Genomic DNA, 20,704 nt, shown 5'->3' with positions numbered 1-20,704 from the left:
CCGTTTTTTGGGCAATAGAATGATTGTACTGATTTTTCTTCAACTGCACATTGCCTGTTTGCCTTTACCCCATCCCAGATGATACTAAGATGGATATGTTGCAGGACTATCATATTTTCCTAATATTTGTACCACAATATTTAATATCTGGAAAAAATGCAGTTCCTTCTCCCCTGGAAATTGTAGTCATTGGTGTATGGAATTAGTTGTGTTACACGGATTTCGGCTGTGATATGATTAGTAATCAACAATGTATATGAATGCACATGTGTACACACTCACTCACACAAACATTAAGCCCCCACAACACTTTTTTAAACTTCAGAGCTTCACAATTTCCTGCTGTATAAACTCCAACACAGGAGATGAAAAACTCATCAAGCTATAATTTCTAGTGGCTAGCAACAGGTTTATCCTCCCCTTTTCTTCCTAAACAATATCCTACTATTTTGTACATATTTGATTAGCACTTACATTGGTTTTATTTGAGAACGTTCTTTGGAGGTTGTTCTAGTACTTCCCCTGTGCTCAACTATGCACCTAGCCAGACTTTCGCTTGGAAAAGGCAAATGCCAACAAGGTTGAGCATATTGTAGCAGAAAGGCTCTCTTCTGGGTCCCACTTATTTCAGAATATGGAAGCCTTCCCTGTCCGGATGCCCTCCAGATCCCCTGGGAATCATGGAAATAGAAGTGTCACACATTTGGAGAGCACTAGGTTGGGGAAGGTTGGGATATGCATAGTTGTAATTGAAAAGAGAGGTGTAGACTCTAAATGCTAAAATGCAATTTGTTCCAGTTGTCATGCAGAAAAGCCAGAAGATCTGTATGGCACAACAAAAGATGCTCTAACTTCATTTACACAAGTTACTCTGATTTCCTGTTTTGAGTTTCCTCAGTGAAGAATTTTGGGGGATTAGGGGAAGGGCGGCTACACAGACCTGCATATAAAAGCTGTGTCTGTTGGTGAGGGGGGAAATGGGAAGCAATTCTTAGAGCCCCATATGATCTTACCCTCTTCTCTCCACCCCAGGTTCACCGAGGTCACCGGACAGTCCACAGCGAGACCAAATTCATTGAACTCATTGTAATTAATGACCACCAGCTGGTAAGTGTTGCCAGTGGATAGTCCAGGCTTGGGAAGACAAGTAGAGGTGGATGTGTAACCCCTTTAGAATGGCCCACGTGGAGACCATGGGCACACCTGCCAAGTCTGTTTCTTTGAGCAATTTGATGAACAGTGTTTAGGCTAGGGGTGTGCACGGACCGCCTGCTCCGCTTCACTTCCAGATCCACGATTTTTGGAGCGGGCCGCTTCGCTCTGCCCCCGCTCCACCCATGTCCGCTTCGCTCCGCTGTGGAGCTCCGGATCCGGATCGGAGCTCCGCTTTCCTCCCCCATAGGCTTGCATTAAGCTAAAAAAGTATACAACTTTTTTTCTGTAAAAGTTAGAAACCTCACGTTTGGCACCATGACACCTCATGGAGGTATACACACGCATGCCAAGACTCAAGGCAATCCCATCATCCCCTGAATTTTGGGGAATTTATGAAAATTGGGCACCCCATTCACACCCCTTTCCATAGCTCCGTCAATTTGCACGTTAAAAATCTCAAACTCGCCACTATGATAGCTTATCCAGGGATACAGATGCAAGCCAAGACTCAAGGCAGTCCCATCATCCCCTGATTTTTGGGGAATTTATGAAAATCCAACACCCCATTCACACCCCTTTCGATAGCTCCGTCAATTTGCATGTTAAAAATCTCAAACTCGCCACCATGATAGCTTATCCAGGGATACAGATGCACGCCAAGACTCAAGGCAGTCCCATCATCCCCTGATTTTTGGGGAATTTATGAAAATCCAACACCCCATTCACACCCCTTTCGATAGCTCCGTCAATTTGCACGTTAGAAATCTCAAACTCGCCACCATGATAGCTTATCCAGGGATACAGATGCACACCAAGACTCAAGGCAGTCCCATCATCCCCTGTTTTTTGGCAGGGCTTAAACCTGCAGACATCTCAATGGGGCCATTTCAAAGGAAATCCCAACATGCCATGAATTGGGGAGTATGAATCTTCTTCCACACTTGAAAAATGGATTTGGAACTTCCAAAACTCCAAGTGAGCGCAGGAAGGACTTCTCCCCTGAGTCCAAGCCAGACACACACAACATCCCTGCGAGGCGGGCAGGGGAGGAGAGAGGGAAGGCAGGCAGGCAGGCAGGCAGACATTTCTGGGGGCATAAGGAAGTGAGCCAAGGATAAGCCAGTAATGCATATAAAATGGAATAAATAAATAAATAAACAAAGGAGGGGTGGAATTAAAAGCAGCAGTGTTGCTGAATAAACAACAAGAAGAACTTTTTTAAAAAGGCTATATCTGTCTTTTACCAGCAATAGGGGGACGTGCCCAGGGGAGGGGGAAGCAGCAGCTGCCAATCTGACTGGTCAACCAGTCTTTTAAGAAGCAAGGCTGTCAGTTCAACTCATGAAAGCCATTGCTCCACCACGAGAGCTCTGAAAAGTGGAACTGTCACTTCAACTCATGATAGGCATTGCTCCACCGGGTTACTCTCTTTGGAAGGCTCTAATGGCCCTCCAAGTACAGGAGAGAGTGGGGGCACGTCCACATGGGATGCCCTAGGGGAGCTCATCCCCTTGCACCACATCTTTTCAGTTGTTCCCCAAAGTTAGGGTGGGTAGCAGTGCTGTGTTTCTATCTCTTATTATTGGCTTAGTATATGATTTCACAGGTTGTGTTTGTGCATTTGGTGGGGCTACTGTTTTAAAAAACACTGGGAAAAGTCCGTTCAGACTAAGAAAGAGAAGTTCCCAGAATCCCAAGTTACCCATTTTGCCTATCCCCTCCTCCAACTTTGGGATCATGTGATCATGACCGGGAGTTGACTCTGCCCCTCAGCCCTTCGAAAAAGGTATTTCCCGCCGGTTTTTTTAAAAAATTCTAGCGCGCGACCCACACCACGCAGAGAGCTGAGAGTAGTCTCAAAATGACCCCCATCCACGATTCTCCAACACAAGAATTTTTAGAAAGATAGCTTCAAAAACAACACAGTTATCCCCCTTTCTTTTCCACAATGCAATCCTATGGGCGAAATGTTTCAAGATGGCGATAGAAGCGGAACGCGGAAACCGGAGCGCTCCGAAAATGGGCGCTTCTCTTCGCCTTGCTTCTAGGGGTCCGCGGTCCACTTCTACTCCGCCTCTGGGCAAGGCGGAGCAGGCCAATTCGCTCCTGCTTCTACGCTTCTAATCGGAGCGGAGCACATGCCTAGTTTAGGCTGCTCTCCCTTCCAGTCCTTTCTGAAATCTGATTTCTCAGACACAGACACCCCCATTTTTAATGTATCAGTTTGTCTTCCAATGAGGTTTCCTCTACAATGCTGCTTGACAATTCAGCTAAATTGTCAACCAGTGGAGCTGGCTCAGCACTCTATAATTCAGCAGCTTTGCAAGCTAGTGAAAGTTAGTTTTGTAAAAGGCGTGTGAATGGGTAAAAAAAAAAAAGCTCCATTCATGGTGTTAGCTCCTTTGTTGAGTAATTAAAATGAGCCTTACAAGACTCATACAAGGCCTTAACCAAGGGTAAGATGGAGTCTAGCAGAGGTCACAGCCAGTTTTTCACTTGCGCTATGAACCTAGCTTCACCACTGTTAAAAATACACATACCAGCAAATCAAATGCTGAATTGGGAAGGTGCTTCCCATGGCAAGAATGTGTGATAAACACTCATTTTGTACATAATGTTTGCTGCCTGTTTTTTTTAAATGTTCTCAAAAGGGGCACATATGTGTTTATCCTTCACCTTTTCATGCAAAAGTAATTCCGAGTCATTTTGAATTCAGTTGCAGGCTTGGGAGCAGAAGGTATTTTTTGTTATGAGTGCCAGCCAATAGGTCAGCCCCTTGAGTCACAGGTTTGTTGCCTACCCCCATCCCCACATACTGCATCTCACTCCACAAAGATGAAAACATACATGTTTTGTGAGGGCAGCAATAGCACTATATAACCAGCTTGGCAACAGTTAAAAATGAGCACCTGCCTTACTTGCAAAGCACACAAAACGTATCTTTTTTGAGCATGCACAGTTAGTTAACTCAGATCTAAGGTCCTAGAAGCAGGCCTTCTGCAAACTAACTACAAGATATCTAAATTAAAATTTACAAACAATATAATAATATCATTTGTTAACAAGCAATTAGGAATATGATCAAAAGAAATGCAAATCTTAAAATATCTATCCTGATTTTCTCAGCTTTGTTTTTGCCTTGGAACAAGTAGCAAGGGCAGGAATTAGAGACTTTGAGGGCAGAGAGAGGGACTAAAATTTCCCTGTGTTGGGATTTTCTAACTTTGGGGAATCCATATTAGCCTGTTTGAAAGTCTCTATTGTTGCATCAACCCTAATACTTTAATCTGGAATTGCCTTCCCTTGTTCACTCACTTTTTACAGAGAATGCAAGGATGCTTCCAGCTGACTTTTTTTTTTTACTGTGCAATTGCTCTGCCTCATTCATGAAATGTTATGGGGGACAATATCATTTTCCGCTCCTAACCATCCCATGTTTTCCATCTGCTTCTTCTGTCTTCCTCCTGTTTCCAAAAGAAAATCTGTTTAAGAACAAAGACAAAATAGCTGCACAGTGCCTTTTGATTGGTAGTGCTAGGAGACCCTCCATCTGGAAACACCCCAGATGAAGTCATTGTCAACCTGTTACATTTCAGTGTTTTCTCTGTTGTCCTCCCACCTTTTTTCAGGCCTGATTTATGGCAATTTAAAAATAAATAAAGTGCAGTTACAATGCCAACCTATCTAGTGTTAATTGGGAATGTCAGTTTGAGGCTACTCTGCCTTGAATTAGTAGCTTTCTTTGTGTAGCTTTTGCCCCTACTATCGCTTCCTGTTCAGTGCAGCAGCAGCATTCATAGATCATAGAATTGGAAAGGACTTCATCTAGTCCAACCCACCTGCTCACTGCAGGGTCTGCAATGTAGGTACAGCTACAGCATCCCTGACAGATGGCCATCCACCCTATGCTTAATTTCCTCCAGCAAAGGAAAACCCATCACCTCTTGAAGCAGTCGGTTCCACTCCTGAACAGCGCTCACTGTTAACAAGCTCATTCTAATGTTTATCCAAAATCTGCTTCCCTGAAGTTTTCACCCATTGGTTCTAGTCCTGACTTCAGGAACAACAGAGGACAAGTCTGCTCCAACTTCTGTATGACAATATTTCAAGACCACCATCCTTCTGCTAAAAACAGGCAACTCTCTGCCACCTGAATCTGGCCACACACACACAATCCACAGCAAATGCAAATCCAAGTTTATGAAAAGCTTCACAGTACTTTTCGTGGCACAGTTCTTAGATATCTAAAGTCTAAATAGCAAGGCGTCTACATGCAGAGTGTTTTCAAAGTCTCAATCAGAGATAGAATCTAAAACAAGAAAGAGGTCAGGCGTTGCGCCGAGAGATGAAACTTAGCCTTTTCAGCCTTGTTACCAGCATTGAAGACCTATTCAAAACCACTTAATGGACAGGTCCTCTGACCTGTAAGCTATGCCCGTGTGCCAAGAAAGCGGGACAGCACCACTTACTACAATGATGCTACAATCTGAGTGACAGCTTCTAAGAGCAGCTTACTCCTTATCAAAATACTCTTAAGTTCTCAGAGAACTAGCAGCCTCAAAGCTACAACAGAGAGTAACCAAGCTAGTTCTTGTGAGAACTTCTTACAGAAATAAACTTGCAGAGACATCTGACATCTGAAACTATTTCCTAATCTTACTAGGTATAAGGCCAGCCTTGTACCTATACCTGACACTTATCTAATTATACAGAAATTGTGAGGAGGGCTAATCATAGAATCATAGAATCATAGAATAGCAGAGTTGGAAGGGGCCTACAAGGCCATCGAGTCCAACCCCCTGCTCAATGCAGGAATCCACCCTAAAGCATCCCTGACAGATGGTTGTCCAGCTGCCTCTTGAAGGCCTCTAGTGTGGGAGAGCCCACAACCTCCCTAGGTAGCTGATTCCATTGTCGCACTGCTCTAACAGTCAGGAAGTTTTTCCTGATGTCCAGCCGGAATCTGGCTTCCTTTAACTTGAGCCCGTTATTCCGTGTCCTGCACTCTGGGAGGATCGAGAAGAGATCCTGGCCCTCCTCTGTGTGACAACCTTTTAAGTATTTGAAGAGTGCTATCATGTCTCCCCTCAATCTTCTCTTCTCCAGGCTAAACATGCCCAGTTCTTTCAGTCTCTCTTCATAGGGCTTTGTCCTATTCTAAAAAAGGAAGAACCTGGGAACTATGGATCAGTTACTCTGACATTAATCCCTGGGAAATTTTTGGAGCAGAATATAAAGAAGTCAATCTTTAAGCACCTTGAAAACAATGCAGTGATTACTAGAAGCCAACATGGATTTGTCAAGAACAAATCCTGTCAGACTAATCTGATCTCATTTTTTGATTGGGTAACCTCTCTTGTGTACAGTGGGCATGCTGTGGACATAATATATCTTGACCTCAGCATAGGGTGACCATATGAAAAGGAGGGCAAGGCTCCTGTATCTTTAACAGTTGCATAGAAAAGTTAATTTCAGCAGGTGTCATTTGTATATATGGAGAACCTGGTGAAATTCTATGTGACCTTGGATTCTGCAAATCTGTCTATGACTGGTTTGCCTCCTATCTCGCAGGTCGCTTGTTTAGCATGTGTGCTAATGGCCACTCGTCTTCTTCTTTCCCCTTTCAAGTTGGGGTGCCACAGGGCTCAGTACTTGGCCCTTTGTTGTTCTCTTTATACATGATATCTTTAGGAAATCTGATTCGTTCTCATTGCCTCCAATATCACCTGTATGCAGACGATACACAATTGTATCTCTCTTCTGAACTTTCTTCTGACGTTCAGGCTAGGATCTCAGCCTGTTTGTCTGACATCTCAAGAAGATAAAGTAGAAGGCTGTGGTTGAAAATAACAATAGTACAATATGAGTGATAACACTCAACCACAAAGGTACTAAGAAATTTTTATAGACGAATATTTCAAAAGATATCACAAATGTAAGACAGGCATATAGATAACATTTACAACGTGTTCATCAAACATTCATAATGAAATCTACAATAAGTTGGCATCCATTAAACATTCATGACAATAATCAATAATCTCATAATATGCATCTAATAAATAATTTCATAAAGCGTCTAATAAACAGTAGTTTATTAGTCCTGTTTCGAGAATTCTTCGTCAGTAGGACACTGTAAAATGATACAAAAACACCTTACTCAGCATTTGTAACCAATCACATACATTGTCATGTACTACATTCAATGCAAGAAATCAGAGTATATTGGCCTCACCAACTGGTTCACAAAAGGAGCCGCGGCTATACATTTAGAGTGGAACCCTCCAAGGTTTATCTAAAGAAGAAATAGTGAAACTTGTAATTATAGTTATAAACTATCCAAAACCTAAGTTGATTATACAAAGCTATACTAAAGACCCTCAAGGCTTACCACATCATTTTCACGTATTCAAGCTGTCAGATAATGCTTTCAATTTCTTGAAGAGATTTCAAAAAGCTCCCAGTTCTTATAGAGTGTAGTTAAAATAGCTTAATTGGCTAATAAATCACCTCTAAGGGAGGAAAGCTGTGAGATCTAGGCTTGCGTTAAGTCCGAAAGTTTGAATACAATTAAGTCAATGAATCCACTTATTGTAGGCTTCATTATGAATGTTTGATGAACACCTTTTAAATGTTATCTATATGCCTGTCTTACATTTGTGATATCTTTTGAACTATTCGTCTATAAAAAATTCTTAGTACCTTTGTGGTTGAGTGTTATCACTCATATTGTACTATTGTCTGATATCTCAGCCTGGATGCTTCAGCATTGTTTAAAACTAAACATGGCAAAAACAGCATTCTTGTCTTCCCTCCTAAACCGTCACCCTCGCTCTTCATTCTTTGTTACTGTTAATAATGTCACACTTTATCTGGTGGAAGAAGCTCGTAGACTTGGCTTCATATTTGATTCTTCACTTTCCTTCTCCTCACATGTCGAGGCTGTAGCCAAGTCCTGCCGCTTTTTCCTATATAATATTGCTAGGATCCGTCCATTCTTATCTGTATCTTCTGCTAATACCCTTGTCCATGCATTGGTTATCTCCTGTTTGGACTTTTGTAATCTTCTCTTGACTGGTTTCCTTCTGTTCGTCTTCCTCTTTGGTCTCTCTTCACCATTCTGCAGCCAAGATTATTTTCTTGGCTCGTTGCTTTGATCATGTTTCTCCTTTGTTGAAATCTCTCCATTGGCTTCCAATTCCTTATAGAATTCAATATAAGCTTCTTTTGCTGACATTTAAAGCGTGCCATGGTCTTGCGCCTTCTTATCTCTCATCTCTCATTTCACTCTACCATCCCCATCGTATCCTCCGTTCTTCAAATGCTATGTTGCTCTCCCGCCCAAGAGTTTCTATCTCTCTTGCCCGGCTTCGCCCGTTCTCTTTGGCTGCCCCATTTGCTTGGAAAGCTCTTCCAGAGAATCTACGAACTATGAGTTCCATCTTAGATTTTAAAACACATTTGAAAACTCATCTGTTAATGATGAGTTTTAAAATACCAATCTGCTTTTGGTATTTTAGCCTGATTTACTGTTCTCATTGCTATGATTTTTCCTTTATTTCTGTTTTGTGTAACCCCTTCCCCCCTTTATATGTTTTAATGTGATTTTAGACGGTAAGCCTCTAGGCAGGGTATTGCTGTTTTATTTGTATATTCTGTACAGCACCAAGTACATTCTTGGTGCTATATTATTATTATTATTATTATTATTATTATTATTAATAATAATAATAATAATAATAATAATAATAATAATAATAATAATTCCCTCTTCATCACAACAGTTAAAGCTGCAGGAGCTATACTACAGTGACCAGATTTAAAAGAGGGCAGGGCACGTGATGAAGAGGAAATTTCTAGGGGTGTGCATGGACCCCCCGCTCCGCTTCACTTCCAGATCCGTGATTCACTTCGCTCCGCCCCCACTCCGCCCATGCCCGCTCCACTGGGGAGCTCCGGATCTGGATCGGAGCTCCGTTTTCCCTCCCCCATAGGCTTGCATTAAACTTAAAAAGTATACAACTTTTTTTCTGTGAAAGTTAGAAACCTCACGTTTGGCACCATGACACCTCATGGAGGTATACACATGCACGCCAAGACTCAAGGCAATGGCATCATCCCCTGAATTTTGGGGAATTTATGAAAATCGGGTACCCCATTCACACCCCTTTCAATAGCTCCGTCAATTTGCACGTTAAAACCTCAAACTCACCACCATGATAGCTTATCCAGGGACACACACGCACGCCCAGACTCAAGGCAGTCCCATCATCCCCTGATTTTTGGGGAATTTATGAAAATCCAACACCCCATTCACACCCCTTTTGATAGCTCCGTCAATTTGCACATTAAAACCTCAAACTCGCCACCATGATAGCTTATCCAGGGACACACACGCACGCCCAGACTCAAGGCAGTCCCATCATCCCCTGATTTTTGGGGAATTTATTTATTTATTTATTTATTACATTTTTATACCGCCCAATAGCCGAAGCTCTCTGGGCGGTTCACAAAAATTAAAACCATCATAAAACAACCAACAAGTTAAAAACACAAATACAAAATACAATATAAAAAGCACAACCAGGATAAAACCACGCAGCAAAATTGATATAAGGTTAAAATACAGAGTTAAAACAGTATAATTTAAATTTAAGTTAAAATTAAGTGTTAAAATACTGAGTGAATAAAAAGGTCTTCAGCTGGCGACGAAAGGAGTACAGTGTAGGCGCCAGTCGGACCTCTCTGGGGAGCTCATTCCACAACCGGGGTGCCACAGCGGAGAAAGCCCTCCTCCTAGTAGCCACCTGCCTCACCTCAATCCAACACCCCATTCACACCCCTTTCGATAGCTCCGTCAATGTGCACGTTAAAAACCTCAAACTCGCCACCATGATAGCTTATCCAGGGATACACACGCACGCCCAGACTCAAGGCAGTCCCATCATCCCCTGTTTTTTGGCAGGGCTTAAACCTGCAGACATCTCAATGGGGCCATTTCAAAGGAAATCCCAACATGCCATGAATTGGGGAGTACAGATAAACCTATGAATCTTCTTCCACACTTGAAAAATGGATTTGGAACTTCCAAAACTCCAAGTGAGCGCAGGAAGGACTGCGAGGTGGGCAGGGGAGGAGAGAGGGAAGGCAGGCAGGCAGCAGACATTTCTGGGGGCATAAGGAAGTGAGCCAAGGATAAGCCAGTAATGCATATAAAATGGAATAAATAAATAAATAAACAAAGGAGGGGTGGAATTAAAAGCAGCAGTGTTGCTGAATAAACAACAAGAAGAACTTTTTAAAAAAGGCTATATCTGTCTTTTACCAGCAATAGGGGGACGTGCCCAGGGGAGGGGGAAGCAGCTGCCAGTTCAACTCATGAAAGCCATTGCTTCACCACGAGAGCCGAGGAGTAGAACTCTCACTTCAACTCATGATAGGCATTGTTCCACCGGGTTACTCTCTTTGGAGGGCTCTAATGGCCCTCCAAGTACAGGAGAGAGTGGGGGCACGTCCAAATGGGATGCCCTAGGTGAACTCATCCCCTTGCACCACACCTTTTCAGTTGTTCCCCAAAGTCAGGGTGGGTAGCAGTGCTGTGTTTCTATCTCTTATTATTGGCTTAGTATATGATTTCAGGTTGTGTTTGTGCATTTGGTGGGGCTACTGTTTTAAAAAACACTGGGAAAAGTCCGTTCAGACTAAGAAAGAGAAGTTCCCAGAATCCCAAGTTACCAGTTTTGCCTATCCCCTCCTCCAACTTTGGGATCATGTGATCATGACCGGGAGTTGACTCTGCCCCTCAGCCCTTCGGAAAAGGTATTTTCCCGCCGGTTAAAAAAAAAATTCTAGCACACGAACCGCAGCACGCAGAGAGCTGAGAGTAGTCTCAAAATGACCCCCATCCACGACTCTCCAAGCACAAGAATTTTCAGAAAGATAGCTTCAAAAACAACACAGTTATTCCCCTTTCTTTTCCGCAATGCAATCCTATGGGCGAAATGTTTCAAGATGGCGATCAGATCGGACCGCGGAAACCGGAGCGCTCCAAAAATGATCGCTTCTCTTCGCCTTGCTTCTAGGGGTCCACGGTCCGCTTCTACTCCGCCTCTGGGCAAGGCGGAGCAGGCCAATTCGCTCCTGCTTCTGCGCTTCTAATCGGAGCAGAGCACATGCCTAGAAATTTCACCAGGTTCCCCATATATACAAATGACACCTGCTGAAATTTCCTTTTCAATACAACTGTTAAAGATACAGGAGCCCTGTCCTCCTTTTCATAGGGTCACCCTACCTCAGCAAAGCTTTTGACAAATGTCCCATGATATTCTGATTAGCAAAGTAGCTAAAAGTGGGCTAGATGGAACAAATATTAGGTGGATCCACAGTTGGCTACAGAATCAGAGTCAAAGAGTGCTTATCAATTGTACCTTCTCAAACAGTGCTCTTCAACATTTTTATTAATGACTATGAGGAGGAGGTTCAGGGAGTGGGATAGCTAATACCCTAGAAAACAGAAACAAACTTCAAAGTGATCTTGATAGGCTGGAGTGCTGGGCTGAAAACTACAGAATTAAATTTAATAGGAATAAATTTCCCTAGGGGAAAAAATCTAGGGAAAAACACCCTAATTCACAGTGACAAGATGGGGCATCCTTGGCTCAGCAATACTACAAGTGAGAAGGACCTCAGAATTGTTGTAGATCACAAGCTGAATATGAGCCAACAGTGCGATATGGCTGCAAGAAAGGCAAATGCTATTTTGGACTGCATTAATAGAAGTATAGCTTCCAAATCACGTGAGGTACTGGTTCCTCTCTATTCAGCCCTGGTTAGGCCTCATCTAGAGTATTGTGTTCAGTTCTGGGCTCCACAATTCAAGAAGGACGCAGACAAGCTGGAGCGTGTTCAGAAGAGGGCAACCAGGATGATCAGAGGTCTAGAAACAAAGCCCTATGAAGAGAGACTAAAAGAACTGGGCATGTTTAGCCTGGAGAAGAGAAGATTGAGGGGAGACATGATAGCACTCTTCAAATACTTCAAAGGTTGTCACACAGAGGAGGGCCAGGATCTCTTCTCGATCCTCCCAGAGTGCAGGACACGGAATAACGGGCTCAAGTTAAAGGAAGCCAGATTCCGGCTGGACATCAGGAAAAACGTCCTGACTGTTAGAGCAGTGTGACGGTGGAATCAGCTACCTAGGGAGGTTGTGGGCTCTCCCACACTAGAGGCATTCAAGAGGCAGCTGGACAACCATCTGTCCGGTTCTGGGCACCACACTTCAAGAAGGATGCAGACAAGCTGGAGAGGGTTCAGAGGAGGGCAACAAGGATGATCAGTGGTCTGGAAACAAAGCCCTATGAGGAGAGACTGAAAGCTCCATCACACCGGGGGTTAACATGCTCCCTACCTTCACTTCTCTGCCCATGTTTTCATTCCTCAGTTACGTTCTCTTTCAAAAGAAGAAATACACAACGAGCATGAGGTCCATTGAGTCTGCTGTTCTAATGGTGCTGCTTCTCCTGCACACAGCAGGAGAAAGCAGCAATTCCGTGTTTAAAAATACATTGGACTTAACCAAGTTTTTTTTTTCACACAATGAAGACCAGAAGGGGTGGGAGGTGTATGGGAGGCAGATCACATCATGTGAGGGACCTGAGCAAACTCCTTGAGTGCCCAGTAATGAGCGTGCAATAAAACGCTTGTCGAACAGAGCTTTGAAAGAACTGGGCATGTTTAGCCTTGAGAAGAGAAGGCTGAGAAGAGACATGAGAATGTTTCTGAGAAGAAACATTCTGTTTCCTGACTTGGAGCTGAGCAGAAGCAGGGAAGAGCAGCTGGCCCAGCTCAAGTAGAAGCTACAAAAGTAAGCCAGTTCCCAGAGAGAGAGCGAACAGAGAGCGAGCTAACAGGAAGAGCAAACAGGAGTTTGACAGGGGGAGTGTAGGGGAAGAGGAGACCAAGGAAAGGGGAACAAGAGAAGCCTCAAGGAAACCCAGGAGGCTGCCAATTCAAAGAGGTTGTGTGCTTGCATGTGCTCCTGAGTGCTGAGTGAAGAGGGTCAGTGTGGAGAGTTGCTGCAGGACCTGAAGGGTGTGTGGCCTGATTGCTGTTGATTGTTGTTGGCCTCCCAGTGACCTCATTCTGTTTCCTGACTTGGAGCTGAGCAGAAGCAGGGAAGAGCAGCTGGCCCAGCTCAAGTAGAAGCTACAAAAGTAAGCCAGTTCCCAGAGAGAGAGCGAACAGAGAGCGAGCTAACAGGAAGAGCAAACAGGAGTTTGACAGGGGGAGTTCAGCAGGGGAGGTCAAGGGGGAGGCCGCTAAGAGAAAAAAAGAGGGGGGGAAACAAAGAAAAACATAAAGAGAAACCCACCCACCCCACAAAACAAAACAAAACAAACATCTTATTTTCCCTTAAAGACATACTCATATAGTTGTGTACCTTCAGAGAGGACAGGACAAAGTAAAGCCAATTCCACTATAATCAGAAAGGAAAAAACAAAGCAGAAATAGACAATATGGATGGAAAGGAGTCCCTAGAGGTGGTGACCTGCAAAGGGTGTGCAATGTTCGTGTTTCTACCTGAGCTCAACATGGCATATTACCTGCAACAAGTGCAAGCTGGTGGCACTTTTGGAAAAAAAAGTGAGAGGACTTGAGCGGCGAGTGTCCACCCTCCAAAGAATAAGAGAAGACGAGGAGTTCTTAGATTGAACGGTGGAACTGCAACAGCAACAAGAAGCACACGAGATTGAAGAGCCCAACTTCCCACTGCCCCCTCACCGTCACCTTGTCCTCCTGGGACTTACTTAGAAACAAGTCCTGCTCCTGAGAGCCATGCTGCAATTTAAAGTTATTACAGGGGTTCTCTGTTTATAGTATATCTATGGTTGCAGATGAGAGTGACCATGAAGAGGTATTTCCCCTTTAAATCGTGGCTTGGCTCTTAGGAGGAGGGCATGGTCAGGGGCCTTCTACACTCTGGTCCCCAAGAGAAGATTTCAGACCTTACAACAGCCCGCTGTGACCAATTTTCCCAACACTTTGTAGACAAAATAGCTCGGATCCGCTCTGACTTGGATGCTATTGTTGATACAGACTCAGGGGCTGTAACTTTGGCACCTTCTTGTCCAGTATTATTGGATACCTTTCCATTTGCATAGCCCAATGATGTGGACAGGGTCCTTGGATTGGTGAGAGCCACCACGTGTATACTAGATCCTTGCCCTTCCTGGCTTATAAAAACAGCCAGAGGGGGACTGGCTGAGTGGGTAGGTGGAGTGATCAATGCCTCCCTTCGCCAAGGTAGGGTCCCAGCCTGCTTGAAGGAGGCAGTGGTAAGACCCATATTGAAAAAGCCCTCCTTGACCCCCACTGTATTGGATAACTACCGGCCAGTCTCCAACATCCCATTTTTGGGCAAGGTATTGGAGCGTGTGGTGGCCTCCCAACTCCAGGGATTCCTGGATGAGACAGATTATCTAGATCCTTTTCAATCTGGCTTCAGGCCTGGTTATGGACAGAAACAGCTTTGGTCACCTTGGTGGATGACCTTCACTGGGAACTGGACAGGGGGAGTGTGTTCCTGCTAGTTCTGCTGGCCCTCTCAGCGGCGTTCAATACCATTGACCATGGTATCCTTCTGGGCCGCCTCACTGGGATGGGACTTGGAGGCACTATTTTACAGTGGCTCCATTCTTTCCTGGAGGGGTGGACCCAGAAGGTGGTGCTGGGGCACTCCTGTTCAACTCCATGGCCGTTGGCCTGTGGAGTCCCTCAGGGCTTTGTTTTGTCCCCCATGTTGTTTAACATATACATGAAACCGTTGGGAGAGGTTATCCGGAGTTGTAGGGTGGGGTTCCACCAGTACACTGATGACACCCAACTCTACTACTCCTTTCCACCCAATTCCAAGGAATAGGTTTCTGTGCTAAACCGGTGTCTGTTCGCAGTAATGGATTGGATGAGGGCGAACAAATTGAAGCTTAATCCAGATAAGACAGAGGTGCTCCTGGTCAGTTGAAAGGCAGATCAGGGAATAGGGATTCAGCTTGTGCTGGATGGGGTTACACTCCCCCTGAAGACACAGGTTCGCAGCTTGGGTGTACTTCTGGATTCAACCCTGAGCCTGGATGCCCAGATTTCGGCAGTGGCCAGGAGTATATTTGCATAGTTAAAGCTAGTGCGCCAGCTGCACCCATTCCTAGAGATGTCGGACCTGGCCACGGTGACACATGCCTTAGTTACATCCTGATTGGATTACTATAACATGCTCTACTGGGGCTGCCTTTAAAGAGTGTTTGGAAACTCCAGCTGGTTCAAAGAGCTGCAGCCAGATTGTTGACTGGGGCTGGTTACAGGGAGCATACAACTCCCCTGTTAAAACAGCTCCACTGGCTTCCAGTCTGTTTCCGGGCACAATTCAAAGTGCTGGTTATGACCATATAAAGCCCTATATGGCTCAGGTCCAGGTTATCTGAAAGACCGTATTCTCCCTTATGAGCCTGCCCGTGCTTTGAGATCTTCTGGAGAAGCCCTTCTTTCAGTCCCACCATCTTCACAGGCGCACTTGGTGGGAACATGGGAGAGGGCCTTCTCGGTGGCTGCTCTACTGCTTTGGAACTCTCTTTGGAAGTTAGACTGGCTCCCTCCTTGATGGGCTTTCGGAAGCAGGCAAAAACTTCTTTGTTCCAGCAGGCCTTTGGAGTATAATCTGGTCCTCCATCTATGTTAAGGACTTGTAAAATTGTTTATGTTTTAATATTGTTATTATTATTATTATTATTATTATTATTATTATTATTATTATTATATTTTTGTACATTTCTTTTCCTAGGTTTAAAATGTATATGTTTTACATTTTGTAAAGCAAAAGGCGGGATACAAATAAATATAATAATAATAATAATAATAATAATAATGTTTCAGATAGCTCAGTGGATTTGCATGCAACAAGCCCTAGGTTCAACTGAGGGCCAAATTAACACACATGGAGGCCCTAACCCATGCCAAGGTTCAGAGGCCCTGTACATAAAAATAAAGAGAGAAAAAGTATATTATGTTATAATAGAAAGGATAATGAAAGGGTACACAGCATTAGATGATGCTTGTAGTTAAACAGAGTTAGATAACCTGGAAAGCTCTCTCCCTGGAGAGCTGCCAGTTTGTCAACAGCACTAGACTAGATGGACCAATGGTCTGATTGGGTACAAAGTAACTTCCTGAGTTTTAGAGCACTTCTGTTGAATATAACTTATGTCTGAGTAGACTATAGAAGGATTTTTACCCTAGAGGAAACAAAACCAAAAACGTTTAAAATACACACAAAAAATTATGAGACATTAACATAGATTTGGAGAATAATCTGGCCCTCCATCTATGTTAATGTCTTATAATTTTGTTGTGTATTTTAAACGTTTATGGTTTTGTTTCCCTCCCCCACAATGTATGTTTTAAACTTTGTAAGGCCACCTTGAGGCCCAGCATTGGGCAAAAGGCGGGATACTACTACTACTACTACTACTACTACTAATAATAATAATAATAACTGCAGTTTTACTTTCACTTCCAACTGGTTGCAGAACGCAGGGATGGGCGAACTCACGTGCATCCAGTTCGCTGAACGCTCACCCCATTGCTACCCAGCCCCACTCGTTGGGCTGCACAAGTTCCTTTTGAGGCTTGGCGAGGCCTGATGAGTGCTCCACAGCTGTCCGCCCTTGCTCTAGTAATCACGTATTCCCCCATTGCATAAATGGCAGCCGTAAAGGCCCCATTTATGCAAGAGTAAAGGTGCAAATGGAGCATTCATGCCGTTACTCTTGCGTAAATGGGGCCCTAATGGCTGCCATCTATGCAAGGGGGAACATACATAATTTCTGGAGCCTCTATTGTGATGCACAATGGAGGCTCCCGACGAGGGCAAACAGCTGCCAAGCGCTCATTGGGCCTTGCAGTTGCTTGGAGAGTGGGTCCACAAAGTTCTGCGGGGTGTGTGTGTGCGCTCGCTCGCTCCCAGACTCAATTGGGTGCCCGTGACATTCCTATGCAGAAGCAACCATATGGCTTCTTTACTGTCTTGGGGGAAATTGCTGTGGCCACCCCCCACCCCAGGAAGTGCTGTGAAAAGCAAGGTGGAGAAAAATGAGAATCCTCCCACTTGGCTTCTTCAGGTTCAGGTTCTTCTAGGAAGGAGTGATGTCTCTGCAAACCTCTTTCGTTTCAGTTTGAGCAGCTGCGCCACTCTGTCATCCTTACCAGCAACTTTGCAAAGTCTGTGGTGAACCTCGCTGATGTGGTGAGTATGGAATGCATTGCAAGTCCCTCCAAAAATGCCATGTAGTGTATTGCAGCCTCCCCAAAAGGTGAGAATTCTTGAAGCAGGAGATTTTTTGCCCCTTGTGAGGGGATTCTGTGGGCCCCAACATTCCACAATATCCTTCAAATTAGGGATGGATGAATCAGTCTATTTTTGAATCAGTCTGTTAGTCTATGAATCAGTCTATTTTGGCAAGTATTCTATAAGTCCATTCCATCCTATTTCCATATCAGCTTTGGATTAAAAAACAAACAAAAAACTGCACGAAAATTCACATTTGTTTTCATAAAAAGTTTCCCCTAACATATGCATTTTGCACAACTTTCCCTACTGTACATATTTTTGGACACTATGTTTGAGCTCAGAACTGGGTCACAAAATTCAGAAAGGTGTACAATCCAAAGGAAAAGTGTGTTCTGATACACCTGTTAGTCTGGGAAATGTGTATTAGGTCAGTTTGCTAAAAAAAATGCAGACAAAAGACTCTTCCCCATCCCTAGTTCCAACTATTGGGCATGGTTGGTCTTGGGACTTTCCATCCCTGCCCCAAAATGTGGAAATGAAGACCAAGAAGGAAATAGATTTTGCTTCAGCTTTTATTCAATGTGGGGCTGTGCTGTGCATACAGTGCATAAACTACGTTTCCTCTGGAGAATGGGGGGATGCTGCGGGCCTGAGATGGTGCTGCCCTCCTTGAAGTAGCACCTCTGCTTTCTAGATCTATAAGGAACAGTTGAACACACGTATTGTGTTGGTCGCCATGGAGACATGGGCATCAGGGGACAAAATTCAGGTAGACGAAGAATCTCTGGAGACACTGAATGAGTTCATGAAGTATCGACAGGATGCTCTTCCTGAACACAGTGACGCCGTACATCTCTTTTCGTGAGTTTAGAATGGGAACCTGATCACCTTTATACTAAAAATAAGCGTGCCAAATTTTTGTCCCCACTATCCCTCTATCTTTAACAGTATGTTGATGTGGAGATGTTAAAAGGTGCTGATCTTGAAGTCATGAGAAACTTCTCTTGCTAACTTCTAAAGATTAAGTTGTGATAAAAACACAAGACCAGCAGGTTGCCAAACCTAGGTAGTAAACCTCCTGGTATTGTAGCAAATGGGTCTTCTAATGGTCCACCACTCCAATGTTATGGCCACTTTCATTTACAAGAGAAGCTGAGGGTTATATTTCTTTCCAGAGGATTCCCAGTATTGTTATTGAGAAATAGGGTAAGGTTCTTTGCCACTGTTCTTCGCTGATCTGGCAAGAAGTGAGATTCTAGATCAAATGAAAGTGTCTCACAATAGCTTACACTCTCTGTAATTTAACGAAGATAAGCTTTTCAAGAGGGGACTTGCTAAATCAAGCTAGGATACCATTAGATCTGATTTTTTTCCCTAGCAGGCATAATTTGCAAGGTAGCAGATGCTAGTCATTTATTATTAAAACCTGCACAAAACAAAACAATGACAAGTTTACATTCCAGACTTTTCAATCTAAAGAAAGGCAATATCAACGTCACTTCCTTTTCATCTATGTCTGCATATAAAGCATGGGTCAAGGATACAGGCTTTGGATTCTGGGTGCCAGATGTGACAGTGGGTGGGAAGTTGTAGCTCAAGCGGAAGAACTTCTTGGAAAATAGATGGAGGAAGTGTTTAAACACTAACCAGTATGGAAATTGTTCATGGCTTCTCTCCTTTGCAGTTCCTATAACCAGAGTTAATAAGCCCACATTTACTTTGGGAGGAGGTGGGGTAAAAGATGATGCAAAGGAATTCCCATCCCTAAATCTGTGTTTCTACCCTTCTCTTGGCAGTCATAGGCTGTAGTAAGTTACTATGAAGGACATAGAGCGCAGCTGGAGTCCTGGTTGGACAAAGCTACCTATCCTTCCCCTCCCCTCCTCTGTATAGTAAACCCTCCTTCTCCTTATTCCCTCCAGTGGGCACACTTTCAGAAGCAGCCGCAGCGGCATGGCCTACATTGGAGGGATCTGCTCATTTGCCCGAGGCGGAGGTGTCAATGAGGTGAGGGGCATGATAACTACAACTGGAGTTGCTGGGACTTTGAAGGTGGGGAATTGGAGACTGAAATTGCATGTTTCCCCAACTCTACCACCTTGGCTGCCCAAAAAGCTCATGCTCCCCTGATATTCTCCGCCCACTCCCTCTTCCTACCTCGGATGCCTGAAAGCCCTCCCTGAGCATTTGTGTGATGCCAGTCCTCTCTTCACCCTTCAAGCCCTCTTAAAACCTCCAATTTCTGTGACGCCTTGAACCTCTCACTGTAATAATGCCCAGGTCTTAGTCTCCGCGTTTGTACACATTCATCCCTTGTTATCTTTTCCTCCTTTGGGGGGGAGGGGGGCAGGGCGGCTCATCTAAATTTAAATAGTAAGATCCTTGGGGCAGAGACCTGTCTTGTTTGCTTTCATGAATCTATAAAGTGCCAGGTACGCTGATGGGGCTGAATCATCATTATAGCCCATCAGCAAGCCCATTAGTAAGGTGCTGTTCTGTTGGTTGTGGATCTGTAAAGGGAGGTGGGTTACCAGGAGCATCTGAGTTTGAAACTGGCAATAATGTGGACAATGAGCAACCACATGATGAGTCCTGCCCACAAGAGCTTAGCATGCTAGTCTTTGCCTCTTCATTCCCTCCCCCCCTCCCCAATAACATGATGTCCTCCTCCTTCCCAAAGTATGGCAACGTGGGAGCGATGGCAGTAACATTAGCACAGACCCTGGGGCAAAATATTGGTATGATGTGGAACAAGCACCGTGTCTCTGCAGGTAAGTGACTGCCAAGTGGAGTAAGTGACCTGTTCTACTGACTCCAAGAGTGGAGTGGACTCCAACAGGGCACTATGGACACCTGATTAATTTTGCATAATCAGGCAGTAGTTGAGCCGGCTAGGTCTGTTGTTCAACAGGATTTTTGCTTCAATTGAGCTGGAGATTACCCTGCCCAAGCTCTGCCCACTTTGTGAAGAGTTGAGAGTCTTAAAGGGATTGTCTCCATGCTCCTCCTTTGTGCATTGCCTGAGGAGGCACTGAAGGCCTTGAAGCTCTTGATGTAAACAGGACCAGTTCTCAGGGGAATCTGTCTCTCCATGTGTTTCAAGCGCTCTGGCTCAAGGGGTTCTGGCTTAGAGGCTGAGGTTCTCTGTTGGAGCCTGAGTCTGGATTCAGTATGTCTATGGCGTGCACTACTGGTTTTCCTGATCTAGCT

General features: G+C 44.3%; 1 protein-coding gene across 1 annotated transcript in view; it reads left to right on the top strand.

The window, feature by feature from the left end:
- ADAM11 (ADAM metallopeptidase domain 11) overlaps positions 1-20,704 on the top strand; it is a 167,558-nt gene that overhangs the window by 81,321 nt on the left and 65,533 nt on the right. The window contains exons 9-13 of the mRNA XM_063133045.1: positions 1,033-1,107; positions 17,378-17,449; positions 18,189-18,355; positions 19,417-19,501; positions 20,175-20,265. Coding sequence (XP_062989115.1) covers positions 1,033-1,107; positions 17,378-17,449; positions 18,189-18,355; positions 19,417-19,501; positions 20,175-20,265 — 490 coding nt within the window. The remainder of the gene's footprint in view (positions 1-1,032; positions 1,108-17,377; positions 17,450-18,188; positions 18,356-19,416; positions 19,502-20,174; positions 20,266-20,704) is intronic.

This window comes from Elgaria multicarinata, chromosome 1 (assembly GCF_023053635.1).
Source record: "Elgaria multicarinata webbii isolate HBS135686 ecotype San Diego chromosome 1, rElgMul1.1.pri, whole genome shotgun sequence".
Lineage (NCBI taxonomy): Eukaryota > Metazoa > Chordata > Lepidosauria > Squamata > Anguidae > Elgaria > Elgaria multicarinata.
This window is presented reverse-complemented; position numbering and strand designations above follow the sequence as displayed.